Source organism: Urocitellus parryii, chromosome 13, assembly GCF_045843805.1.
Source record: "Urocitellus parryii isolate mUroPar1 chromosome 13, mUroPar1.hap1, whole genome shotgun sequence".
Taxonomy (NCBI): Eukaryota; Metazoa; Chordata; class Mammalia; order Rodentia; family Sciuridae; genus Urocitellus; species Urocitellus parryii.
The window spans coordinates 46809521-46823739 of record NC_135543.1 but is presented as its reverse complement, the minus strand read 5'-3'; the positions used below and the strand labels follow the sequence as shown (position 1 = coordinate 46823739).

The following is a 14219-nucleotide window of genomic DNA, read 5'->3' as shown; positions in this document are numbered from 1 at the left end:
TTTATATCAGAAATTTTAGTCACAGCAATAAAAAACTGACACAGTGTCCTTCCAAATAGTGCACATCTATAAACACTTCAACAAAAAATGGAAGCCTAAGCCTGGAGCAGTGGCACATGCCTGTAATCCCAGTGGCCTGGGAGGCTGAGGCAGGAGGACTGTGGGTTCAAAGCCAGCCTCAGCAAAAGTAGGTGCTAAGCAACTCAGTGAGAACCTGTCTCTAAATAAAATACAAAATAGGGCTGGGGTTGTGGCTCAGTGGTTGAGTGCCCCTGAGTTCAATCCCTGGTACCAAAAAAAAAAAAAAAAAAAAAAAGGAAGCCTATTGTCCATAGTGTTTTATAACCTGCTTAACTTAAAATCTTCCCATGTCAAAAAAGTCACCCTCAATTTATTAATAACTGAATACCCACCTACTGCTGGACATTTAATTTGATCCTATCTTCTTACTATTCTAATGCTGTACCATTATCTTTGAATATATTCTCTTCTCGATTCATGATGTTTTCCTGATATTCAGGATAAATCCCCCAAAAGTACGATCACTGTTTCAAGATACATGCATTGAAGTTTAGAAGTGATTACAGAATCTTCTTGCAGGAAGGTCCCACTGACTTGCCCTCCTTGACAGCTCCAACTATCTGATCCTAAGAGGCAAAGGCCTGAACATGAGGAAGATATTAGGGCCCCTTTCTCCACCTCGAATTCATCAGTGGGAGCCATCTGGGCCTCCCGGGCTGGTTCTTTCTTTCATTGCCCAGTTTGCCCACAAAGGAGGGAAGATGGAATTAGATCCTGAGGTGGCTCAGGCAGAATTTCAGGTCCCTGTGGTGTGGGGGCCTCTGGGAACTGCTGAGCCAGTGAACATGTGTGTGTGCATTTGTGTGTGTGTGTGTGTGTGTGTGTGTAGGGAGGGAGGCTTCCCAGCAGCTCCTAGCTGGATGGCTTGCAGATCCTACCATGTTGAAGGACGTTTGCCAAGGGGTCTGATTTGGAAATTGTGGTGATGTGAAATTTTCCTTAACTGATTTGCAGGCACAAATATGCATCTTGTTTGAATCAGGGGCTTATTTTTCATTTGCATGCACACTACCCTCCTTAAGAACCCTGATGAATAAAGCATTTTACATGAAGTTAACAAAAGTCTGTTGGCACAAATTATAGAACTGTTGTTATTGAGAGGAAGACTAATTAAATTAAATCACTTGTTTTTCAAATAGAGCGTGCATTATTGAGAGAACATCTGCTAGCTGAAAACACCCTGCAGTGTTCTATGCCTGGGTGCCGGAAGGGCTCCTCCTACTGAATTCTTGAAAATTTTGTGTTCTACTGACACCTAGTGGACATAAAAACAGTTTTCAAATATGAAAATAAGAGCAACGTGCCAGAGTTCATACACTGACTATTGACATTGACTAAAATAATAACTAACCTTGTAACTCTAAAGTCAATAATTGATTTACAGTTGAAGAGGACTTCTGCATACATTCACTTCCTAATTACAGAAGAACCCTAGATTTCATTATTTTGATCCATTACTGGTGACTAGGTTCCTTAGGGTCTTGCACCCCTTTTTTCTCTTCCTGTTTTCCTTAGTTCCTTCTCTTTTACTCTTCACTCTTCCCTCTGTCTCAAGAGAGAATCACAAACATGCCCTTGACAAAAGTCCAGTCCTGATTTTACTTGACCTCAAAAAGAGTCCTGTGATGATACTGTCCTCAGAATAGAAGTTGGAGGAGTCAGCAACAACTATGGGCTACGGACAAATCCTGCCCACTGCCTCTTTCTTTCTTCCTTTCCTCCTTTATTTCTTTTGCTATACCCCAGCCTAATTTTTTAATTTTTTTTTTATTTTGAGACACAGTCTCACTCTAAGTTGTGGATGAGGGCCTCTAACTTGTGATCCTCCTGCCTCAGCCTCCCAAGTAGCTGAGATTACAGGCATGCACCCTCTTCTGAAAATAGCCACACCCACACATTCGGGGATTTTCTGTGCAGAGCAGAGTAGTTGCAACAGGGATAGCATTCCCTACAAAGCCTTCAATATCTACTCTCTAGCTTGTTGGCCAAATTGACTTGGAATACAGCAATGAGAGTCCCAACCTCTGAAACTTATTACCTGCAGTACCCAAGGTTTCACACATGAGGCAGTGGCCCTGATTAGACACAAAGGGCCACTTTGTTACCATTGAGTTTCTAGAAAAATCCATTTTTTCAGGGCACTTTCATAACTGGCTCTTCTTACCTCTCTACATCTGAGGAATCATCATTTCTTCCCACTTTAGTTTTATTCACTGGCCCAAGAGTCTCAAAATGTAACCCCAGCTCATGCAGAAATGGAAAGTTTGTCACCTACAGCATAGTCCCGACAATCCCAGAAGGTCAACAAGAGCCTCAAGAAGCCAGTTCTCAGGTCCCACACTGCCAGGCTTCACTAACCCCCTTCAAGTTTAGGCTTTGACCCTGGTGCAGTGGCCAGATCTGCCACCCTGCAGGCCCCACTGACGAGAGAGGTTGCCCCTCCCCAGCTGCCTCATGTTCCTCATGCCTGTTGGAAGGGCAGAGTCAGCTGGGGAGTTGAGTGAGCCTCAGGACAGGAACTGCAAGTGCAGCAAGAAATGCAACTGCTAAGAAATGCAGTTGACAAAAAATTCAAAATAAAAAATAGGTCTCCCAGAACCCTTAATAATAAGCAATCAAAATCTCTTTTCTAAAGAAACAGGAGAGAGACTTGTCAGTAGACAGTCAATCAATGAATGAAAATATAAGCTACGTGCATGTTGCAATGCCTATGAGCTCAGGTCTGGGGGTTTCACGTTGAATACTGCTGCCTTGACCTCAAGAAGAGACCAAAGAGGGGCTTCATGAACAGAGCAACAGCTACATGGGGGATGATCTATGATAAAACAGGAGTTCAAAATACTGTGCTCTGTAGGCTCAACCTGCAGACCCTGATGTACACCAGAGTCAAAAACCCCATCCTTCCACCCACCTTGGGCTCATGAACTCTTCCCACAATCACCACGCCAACACCAACGTGATTTCATTCAGCAGTATGTCCTCTCTGGGGCTCTCAGTAAGTTTTCTGAGGAACTTGTGAAAGTTTGTTTCATTATCCTCCCAAAATATTATACATATATATACACACATATAAATAACACACACACACACACACACACACACACTTAATTCTTTTTGGAGAGAAAACAACAGAGAAAAGTACACATGAATTTGAGTGCTACCTTTCCTCTTGTGAGCAAAGATAACTTTTTAGAACTATAAGAGATATTTAAAAAGAAATACCAGCATAGCAAGAAATACTTGGAGAGGTCCAACCACTATCAGCTCTGACAAAGGTGGGCTACCTCACTTAAAAATGATCAATAATGAAAAATACCATCGGGACCATAATTGATTGGTTAACTACTTATTTCTTTACAAGTTGTGCTGAGCTAATTTGGAAGTTTTATTAAAGATATCTGTTATTTTATAATACTAGGTATTGAACCCAGAGCCTCACACATGCTAGGCAAGTACTCTACCACTGAGCTACACCCCAAGATCTTTTGTTTTTATTTTGAGACAGGGACTGCCTAAATTGCCCAAGCAAGCCTCAAACTTGCAACTCTCCTACCTCAGCCTCTGGAGTAGCTGGGATATTTGTTGTGACTCTCCAGCAAGGATTCTGCATAGAAAATAAATGGGTAGTGAATTCTATTTCATCTTAGAAATCTCTGATCAAAAGGTAATGTATGGGGCTGGGGTTGTGGCTCAGCGGTAGAGTGCTTGCCTAGCATGTGCAAGGCCCTGAGTTTGATCCTTAGCACCACATAAAAATAAATAAATAAAATAAAGGTATTGTGTTCAACTAAACTAAAAAATTTTTTTAAAAAAGGTAATGTAGCATATAACTTTCAACTTAGAACTTTTCCAATTAAAAGAAAACTGAGCCAGCCATAGTGAAGTCCCAGCTTCTTGAGATGCTGAGGCAGCAGGATCTAAAGTCTGAGTCTAGATTGGGCAATTTAGTGAAACTCTAAAATAAAACTATAAATAAAAATAAAATGGCCAGCAATGCAGTTCAGCATAGAGCATTTGTCTTGCGCATACAAAGCCCTGGATTCAGTCCCCAGGACTTAAAAGGAAAGAAATTACACAAGAGAATCCAAAATTCGCTCTTACTTGAGATGGACAAAAAAATGGCAAGTATGTTAAAAATTATTTCAAGTGTTTTATTTAAACATGTAGACAACTTACATTAACTCTGAGATGGTGCCTGAGGTCTGCAGTGAAATCGCACCTGGAGCCATCCTCAGCAATGGCTTAAGAATCCAAAAACGTCATGATCTCAAGGTGCTACCAGATGTCCAGTCAGAAGACACAGGTCACAAGGTTCTTTTAGGACTGCATTTTGGAAATAAAGGAAGCCTACAGCAAAGGACTTCATGATTGGCTGGAAAAATCACTTCAGTGTTTTGCCATGGCTTAGCAATAGCAGTAGCTTCCATATAATGGCAAGTGTGTGGTTGTAAAGCAATGCTATCTGTTCTAAGATAAAAGGTTCAAGAGCATCATCCAAGACCTGATGGATATAACTGGTCCCCAGGCAGACATCCTGGGAAGACAATAACTCCATAAGATCCCTCTAAGAACCAGTACCTGGTGCAGCGAAGACGGCTGGACACAGCAGACATGGCCTCTTGGCAACATAAGAAATGTGATAGGGCAGACACAAACCATTGAAACCAAAGCCATCCTGAACCAGAACTCCCAGCCCACAGCTGAACTGTAGACTCATGGGCCATATTTAACTATTATTGTTTTAAGCCTGAGCTCAAACATTTATATTGTTATATCATGTGAATGTACAAATATGTAACAACAAATCCCATCCCTGTATATAACTATAATGTACCAATAAAAAAAGGGGAAAGACAAATAATAATAATAATTAAATATAAAAATGTTTACAGGGATAAAATCATTGTAAAAATAATAAAGACTAATAAAATCACTGAGCCTTTGGGCGATTGATATGAAGTGACAACTGATATAGACACACTGATGAAAACCATTTTACAGTACTTGATGCTTGCTAAGCACTGTGATAAGTGTCAGGTCCTTGCAAATCATTTCTTATTTCATCTTCACATCCCTATTTATTTGATGCCAGGTATTGAGCTTCATGTATGTCATAAAATACAATCCCTATACTTACAAAAAAAAAATGTCTTGTCAGGTTTTGAGGCTCATTCAAGAGGGAATCTGGGTCTCTCTGTTCTCCAGTTTATAAGGGCAGTCTAACTGCATTGTCTGTAGCATATGCTATTCATACCAATTTGGGACCTACCCTCCAGCCCCATCACTATAATCCCTGCTCCACAATGACCTCTGGGACTCTGTTTTGTGGTTTCCTTTTTTAGTAGAGCCAACCCTCTGCTATATCTGCATAAGTACACAGCTACCCAGTTGGGCTCCAGTTCCTCAATGACCTAATCAGAAAAGCCAGCCCAGGAGGAAACATCGGCCACTGCAAACATGAACCCAGCTGGACACCATGAGGGAACCTATTGCTATCTCTTTCTGCTGGCCATCTGATAACATTCCTTTCTTTTTTTTTTAATTGATTTTATTTTTTTAAATACACAACAGTGGAATGCACTACAATTCTTATTACACAGATAGAGCACAATTTTTCATATCTTTGTATATAAAGTATGTTCACGCCAATTCATGTCTTTATACATGTACTTTGTTTTTTTTTTTGCATTATAATTCTTATTACACATATTTACCACAATTTTTCATATCTCTATTTTTATATAAAGTAGGTTGACACCCAATTCATGACTTCATACATGTACTTTGGATAATGATGTCCATCACATTCCACCATCCTTGCTAACCCCCTGCCTCCTCCCTATCCCTCCCTCCCCTCTTCCTTATCTAGAATTCATCTATTCCTCCCATGGGGTACACTATGAATCAGCCTCCTTATATCAGAGAAAACATTTGGCATTTGTTTTGGGGGGATGGGCTAACTTCACTTATCTTCTCTAACTCCATTCATTTACCTGCAAATGCCATGATTTTATTCTCTTTTATTGCTATTCAATCCCTGGTACAAAAAAAAATGATAAATGAATGTTATGTATGTTTAACACAGTAAGTGAAAAAAATTTAAATATGAAAAATATCATTACTTTTCAGTAAATGTGAGTAATTTTAAAAATATTATTATTAAAAGTAAAAGTAAGTCACTCAAATCAGAAATTAGAAGACTCATGTGGACTAAAACCAGTGACCATCCCCCACAGTCTAAAATTTTGATCTCCAATTCCCTAATTGTAGTACAACCTTCTACTCCTGTGGAGGAAAAAAATTAAACTCTTTGGAACCAGTATGCTTCATTATTTAACTAAATTTTGCAACTATCACAGGCCTTACAAATTCAGGATTCCTATTTGTTTAAGTGAAGGCCAGTTCTCACTGAACTATCCACCATAACCATGGAGTTATTAAGTAAGTTTTGTGCATAATATAATATACAAAACCCCAAAAGTATCTTTATTTCAACAAGCTAAGGATGCCATACTATGAAAATGCAAAATTATGACTTACATATATTTATATCTTATATATAATATATTTTCAAAATATGGACTATGATTTAATAGGGTCAGGTAAGTTAATGTACACCTATCTTCCCAGGGCTGCTTCTCCATTAAACCTCTTTTTTTGTGTGTATGGTGCTGGGGGTTGAACCAGGACTTTGTGCATGTGAGGCAAGCATTCTACCAACTGAGCTATATCCCCAATCCCTCCATTAAACCTCTTAATTAAGTTTTTTGTTCTCTAGCTTTATATTCTCAGGAGACTATAAAACTAGAGAATAAAAATAACAAATTACTCTGACTTCAGGAGAAGTCAAAATAATTACTATTACACTTGACATATTCTCAAACCTTCAAAGTGACGAACAAAAGGGTAGCTTAGCAAGTATGCAGTTCATCTGGTTAATGGAGAAGTTAAGCAGAATAATTTAGACTACAAAAATGAATGACTTGGCCTGATCAATCAGTTGGGATGGAGATTATATATATATAATATATATAACATATATATATATAAATAATATATAAATAATATATAATATATATATAAATAATACACATACACACCTTGACTTGATTTTTTTTTTCATTTTGTACATCATTTCAGGTTAGGCAGGATATTCCCAAAGAATCAGGAGGACTTATTTAGGCAAGGCAGGACCAGATACCTTAAATTATATTTATATCTGAAAAATGTCATGGCCTTGGAGATTTCTTTTAAATGTATTTTAAAGTCTGTTTTAATAGAATCATAACAACTAATGTAATGTCTAGTCTGGAATGGACCCTGGACCAGAGTTTTGGCAAGAAAAACTATAAAATATATTACTGAGACTGACAAAATATGGTATGTAGATAAGAGTGTTGCACAAATGTTAATATCCTGATTTTGACAATTATACTCTAGTCATATAAATGGCTGTCCTTACGCTTAAAACATACACACTAAAGAATTTGAAGTAAAAAAAAGAGACACATCTTTCTTTCAAATCAGTAACTTATTCTCAAATAGTTCAGAAATATATATATGTGTATATATATTTGTATAAATATATTTGTACATACATATGTGTGTGCATATATATGCATCACAAGAAAATATTAAAGCACAGCAAAATAATTCAATTAGGGAATATGACTAATGGATATGGTAGTTATTTGGACTATACTAACTTTTCTGCAAAGTAGGAAATAATTGCACAGCAAAAATTTATCATGGGCTGGTAGAGCACTTGCCTAGTACACATGAGGCCTTGGGTTCGACCTCCAGCACTACATTAAAAAAAAAAAAAAAAAAAAACCTCCCTCATCTACTTGGCAAAATCCTATTGATTTTATTTGTCCCCATGACAGCATTCATATGAGATGCCTCACAGCTAGCTCCCAGCCTCTGTTTCAATTCAGATCTCACCATCTCACAGGTGGCCCATAGCACTAAATAATCAAAATAAAGGTATTGTGTCTATCTACAACTAAAATTTTTTTATTACTAAAAAAAGTGCTGATATAATAAGTTATTTGTAGTGAGTCTATAATCTAAAACAAAACCAAATTAAAATGGCATTAGAACTTGCAATTCTCTATTAATTTCAATACTGGTGGCATTAGTAACCAGGAAAACACTATTTGAGTTTTATCTGATTATAAAATCACTGAGTTAGATTAGAAGGGAACTAAGAGACCAAACAACTCAAACACACATTTGTGTTTCCTGGTATGACATTATCAGAAATTAAATCATACTTAAAGTAAGCAGTGTATGAATCATGAATCAAGTACAGAGAGGACATTATACCTTAAACTGCTGTTGATCTCCACCCAGCCCAGTTTCCATGACACATGGAGCAGAAGTCCACCAATGAATGTCTGCCACCTGCAAAGGATAAGGGCAGAAGTGAATTAATACAGGCTCTGGCCTCGAATAAGCCAACCCTGGCAGATCTGTTGACAGACAAAGAGAGACACATTCAACTCCTCTTATAACTCTTCTCCCACTCTCCCAGCCACTCTCCCATCTCTCAGACCTTTAGCTCTCCATCTCTGCTATGCCCTTGGGTGCAATTGTACATAAGTATTGCATGCATGCTTTTTCTCTTCTTATTCTAAATTTTTCCACTGCCTCAGTACAGATGACTCCCAAATCCCAGTTCTTACCCATATACTGCCACCCTAAAAATCCCACAAACTCCTAGTTATACCATGCCTAAAACATTTCCTTGGACTTTCCCTCCCCACCCCAATCATCCTCTTACTGTCCCTACACAGCCAACCTGGATGTCATCCCAGCCCTTACCTCCCTCATCTACTTGGCAAAATCCTATTGATTTTATTTGTCCCCATGACAGGGTTGGTATGAGATGCCTCACAGATAGCTCCCCACCTCTGTTTCAATTCAGATCTCACCATCTCACAGGTGGCCCATAGCACTAGTCCCCTAATGGGTCCCCTTGCCCTCAGGCTGTCCTCCAGAGCCTTCTGTACCATGCATTCTTTAGCTTGCAGCCAAAGCATTTATTCTAAACTGAAATTTAATTGTGACTCTTGGGTCATTTTAAAAATGGTTGACTCAGCCCAGTTTTGCTGCCATGGCATGCTTGAGGTCACGAAGCTCACATGGAACACACTGCCCTCAGCAGCAGAGGTATAGGACAGCACAGGTTAAAAACACCCTTCTCTCTCTTACTGTAGAAAGAACATCAAAATGGTAAGTGAGAGAAATTCTATAGGCAAAACTGTTCTGTCTCACTCAAGTCACTTTTTTATTTTAGGTAGTTCAACTGTACATTTTTTTTAATTTAGTTGCAGATGGACACAATACTTCATTTGTTTATTTTTATGTGGTGCTGAGGATCAAACCCAGTGCTTCACAAGTGCAAGGCAAGCACTCCACCGTTGAACCACAACCTCAGCCCCTCATCTGTACATTTTTAAACTGTTTTTAGTTATAAATGCCCTGAGACACCTCACCTCAAGATATGATTCCACTAAAGCTTAGCATAATATTCCCCAACTCCATCCATTTACCTGCAAATGCCTTAATTTTATTCTCTTCGAATGCTGAGTAATATTCCATTATGTATATACCACAGTTTCTTTATCCATTCATCTATTGATGGGCATCTAGGTTGATTCCACAGTTTAGCTATCATGAATTCAACTGCTATAAACATTGATGTGGCTATGTTGGTCTACATGACAGTCACTATTTTTTTGGTACTGGGTATTGAACTGAGGGGCACCTAACCACAACCACAACCCCACAACCCCAGCCCCAGTTCTCTCATCTTAAAGTGGGAAAAATAGTTTAATTTCCTCTTAATTTTGTTGAGATAATTAGCTGGAGGAAAAAAATTGTTTTCTTGGTACCAGCAATTGAACCCAGGGATGCTTAACCACTGAGCCACATACCCAGCACCCCCTTTAAAAATATTTCTATATTTTATTTAGAGACAGGGTCTCACTAAGTTGCTTAGAGCCTTGCTAAGTTGCTGAGGCTGGTTTTGAACTTGCGATCTTCCTGCCTCATCCTTCCACGCTCTGGAATTACAGGAGGACAAAATCACTTATATGTGACACAAAACCCTCTGGACTGGTGTCCACTCCCTGCAGGATGAGCTCTGTCTGAAGACCCTGGGTGGCCACATTCCAGACATACTGAATGGCCTGCAGCCTCAGGATATCTAGGAGTCTGCAGGACTGTCCATTTGCCCACGATGCTCTTGTCCTTTTCTTGTGTACTGGTGAACCCCTGCTCAGAGACAACAACCAGTCTACACAACTCCTTTGTGAGGTTTCACTGGCCCAGCCAAGCAGAACATGTGTCATGCCCTGAAGGAGTTTGGTCTAGAGCAGTGGTCTGAACCAGGTGATTTCTTCCTTCAGAGGACATCTGGCAGTGTCTGGAGATACATTTTTAGTTGTCACAGCTGGGGGGTGGGAGAGAATAGGTTTGCTACCAGCATTTAGTAGGTAGAAGTCAGTGATGTTGCTAAACATCCTACCTACAATGTGCAGGGCAGCCCACAGCAAAGAATTTCCCAACTCAAAATGTCAATTCTGGAATGTCATTCTGAGGTCAGGCTAGCAGGAAGGAAGGCAATTAACCAATAATTACAATAAACTGTGGTGAAACCCTAACAGGAAGAGAACCAGGTATCACAAGCCATCCCAGCAAGGACAACTAATCTAGTCTGGTGAACGGGGTAAGACTTCCTAGAAGAAGCAGCAAGTTTAAGCAAAAACGTGACACACATTCAAAGCAGAAGACCCACAAGAGACAAAAGCCCAAAGGGAAGAAAGATAATGGATCCTTCAAAGCTTCTGGGAGAAGTTCAACTGGTCTGGACCTTAGCATTTGAGCAATTGGGGAGGGGAAAACGCTTGAGAGAAGGGGCTGCTCCTGAAGGGCCATGTCAGCTGCCACAAGGAGTTGGGACTTCAAACTCGGTTCCCAAGGAAGGATTTTAAACATGGGAAGGTCAATGTCATATTTATATTTGGGAAAGTTCCATCTTTTTACGAGAAGAGTATGTTTTTGAAAGAAGCAAGGCTAGGGGCAAGGAACCAAGTTAGTAGGAGATGTTATAGCAATTTGAGAGATGACAGAGGCCTAGGAAGGGACAATATGGATGAAGAAGGTAGACAGATTCTAAAGATATTTAAGAGATCCTGGTGATTAACTAGATATTAAGGATAGAGGAAACAAAGGAATGAAAATTAACTCCCAGGTTTCTGAGCTGGACAACCAGACAGAAGGTACCATTCACTGCAGATAAATTTAAGGAACAGAAAGGAGAGATGAGAAGTTCCACAAAGGCAGGGATCTTTGTTTTCTTCACTAATATTCCTCAGGTGTTTAGGACAGTGCCTGGCACAGAGTATTCCCTAAGAAATATCTGTAGAATAAGCTGCCCTATGATGCACCTTCTCTGCATCAAACATGTCCCAGAACTAGGGGTACTCCAAAGACAAGGAGTAAAACACAACCCCAGGCTTTGCAGAGCTGACATTCTGTCAGGGAGGTGCACTCAGTCTGACCTAAACACAGACCATAGGAGGGAAAGCAATCTAGGTGAAAATATTGTCCTTAAGTTCCCTAAGTCCCCCTCCCTGGAGAGACAAGAAAGGACAATCAGGGGCAGGAAATGCTTCCTATTCACTCAGAGAGAACAGTATCTCAGCTTTCTTGATTGAAACATGCATAATCACAAGTATTTTAAAACTTTGCTCTTAAAATATTAGGGAAGAATTTGATAAAGGAATTCAAAAGTTCACCTGAAACAACATATTAGTGATAATACAAAGAACATCTTTGAAAAGGCAGAATGAGGATGACTTGCTCTACTGTGAGATTAAGTGGTAATAATAATTTAAATAATAATTTAAATAATTCAGCACTAGTCCTTTCCATAAAAAATTGAAAAATACCTGAAAAGAGATCCTAGAAGAACAACTTTCTATATGATGTTAACAACTCAAAGATAAAAAGAAGAATCACACAATAAATAAGAATAGTATAAATTACTGCTGGAGGAGGGATGATTTCCTCACATTGTACCATACATTTAAAAAAAAAAAAACTGGGGCTGGGGTTGTAGCTCAGTGGCAGAGCGCTTGCCTGGCATATGCAAGGCACCAGGATCGATTCTCAGCACCACATATAAAAAAATAAAATAAAGGTCCATCAACAACTAAATAAAAATATTTTTTTTAAAAAACTGACAATGACTAAAAGTTGAATAAAGCTTTAAAGAAATATAGAGGAATATCTATATGATGTTGTGATAAGGAAGAATAAACATAAAAGCAATGGAAGTAGTCACAAAAGAAATAATATATTTGCCCACATAAAACTTTTAAGTAATCTAAATAATTTATAAGTAAATTAAAGGACAGAACAAATTACAAAAAAAAATATTTCCAATAAACATGATGGACAAGTGATAGCATCCTTAAAATACAATAAATGCATTAAATTAACAAACCTCGGTGAAAATAAGTGAGTAGAAGACACAAATAGGGGCTGGGGTTGTGGCTTAGTGGTGGTGCACTTGCCTAGCACGTGTGAGGCCCTGGGTTCAATCCTCAGCACCACATAAAAATAAATAAATAAAATTAAAGTATTGGGTCCAACTACAACTAAAAAATAGATATTTTTTAAAAATTGTAAAACCCATTAAAAAAAAATGGGGCTGTGGCTGTGGCTAAGCAGTAGAGCATGTGTGAGGCCCTGGGTTTGTTTTTCAGCACCGCGTATAAATAAATAAAATAAAGGTCTATCAACAACTAAAAAATGTATTTAAAAAAAGACACAAGTAGACAATTCCCTGAAAAAAATGTAGATAGTAAACAAAATAAAACTGTCCAACTTTATTAATAATTAAGAAATTATAAAATTTACACAGGCCTGGTTGCAAGATAAACTAGTAAAGCAGTTTTGAAAATAATTAATATTCAAGAAGAATACTAAAAGAATTTATAACATGAAAATAACATGAAAGAACATGAGTTCTTTCAGAAAACAAATTTCTTACATAGAAATCTATCCCCAAGAAATAGTTGGAAATTTGGCAGATTTGAATTTTTAAAATCTGACAAAGTTATTTTTAGGCACCCCAAATGGGACACAATTTAAATGCCCACAATAAATTATCTAAGTAAATTACTATGTGTCTACTTGATGATGAACCTATGTAGTCATTAAAACTACTTCAAAGAACATTTAATGATGTTGATTGAACTTTTCTTACAAATGTGTATAAATAGAAAAAAGATACTCACCCTTGGAATAATGTAGGGTAAGTAAATTTCAGGACAGACAGGACATACTGAAAAAACAAATACTAGATTAATCAACATTTCAAATGATAGAGAAGTGATAGAGCAAATAATCAAAGAAATTCCTACTGAAGAAATATAAGTACACTCAAGTTTTAAAAAGACATTTATTTCCCCAAAAAATTCTATACTGGGCAAACAAATGGTCTTCCAAGTTACATTAAAGAGAATGGATTTTTTAAAAACCACTCAGGTCTATTTGTTTTTCTATTATGTATTTTAACTAGATTTATAGTAATTCATGATGGAAGAATAGAAGAATTGTTTTGTCCATCTGGATATCTTTTTCTACTCTTTTTTCTATTATGAACATATTAAGAATTTTCTAAAAGCCTAAAACCAATTAAATTCTACTAATTCTTCACATGATCGAAAACATGGAGTGAGTTGGGACTGGGCAAGTTTGCATATATATTTTTCCCAGGGATCAGTCCCCACCAAGTTCCCCTTTTTGAGCTCCTAAATGCCACAACTATGGCTGTCTGTGTTGTAGTCTTCTTTTACAATTCTTCGATATTACTTTGACCTGATATTACTTTGATCTGATTTTTTTTTCCTAAAATGGAGAAAGGGAAAGCTTTAAGTGAGCACCTGGTCATGTCCTGTAACACCCTTGACCTTCATTATGATACCAAATGTTTACTCAATATTGTGTGCTTAATTAGGGGAGATCTAAAATACTGAAGCCCAGGGCTGGTATACCTCAGAGGTGGTGCACTTGCCTGGGTTTGAGCCCCAGCACTGCAAAATAAAGAACTAAAATAAAAT

The 14219-nt window shown here is 38.1% G+C and overlaps 1 protein-coding gene across 1 annotated transcript in view; it reads right to left on the bottom strand.

Moving 5' to 3' along the window:
- Slc35d4 (solute carrier family 35 member D4) overlaps positions 1–14219 on the bottom strand; it is a 116958-nt gene that overhangs the window by 99242 nt on the left and 3497 nt on the right. Inside the window, exons 2-3 of the mRNA XM_026388070.2 lie at positions 13395–13441; positions 8410–8487 (exon numbers count right to left, since the gene is read on the bottom strand). Coding sequence (XP_026243855.2) covers positions 8410–8487; positions 13395–13441 — 125 coding nt within the window. The remainder of the gene's footprint in view (positions 1–8409; positions 8488–13394; positions 13442–14219) is intronic.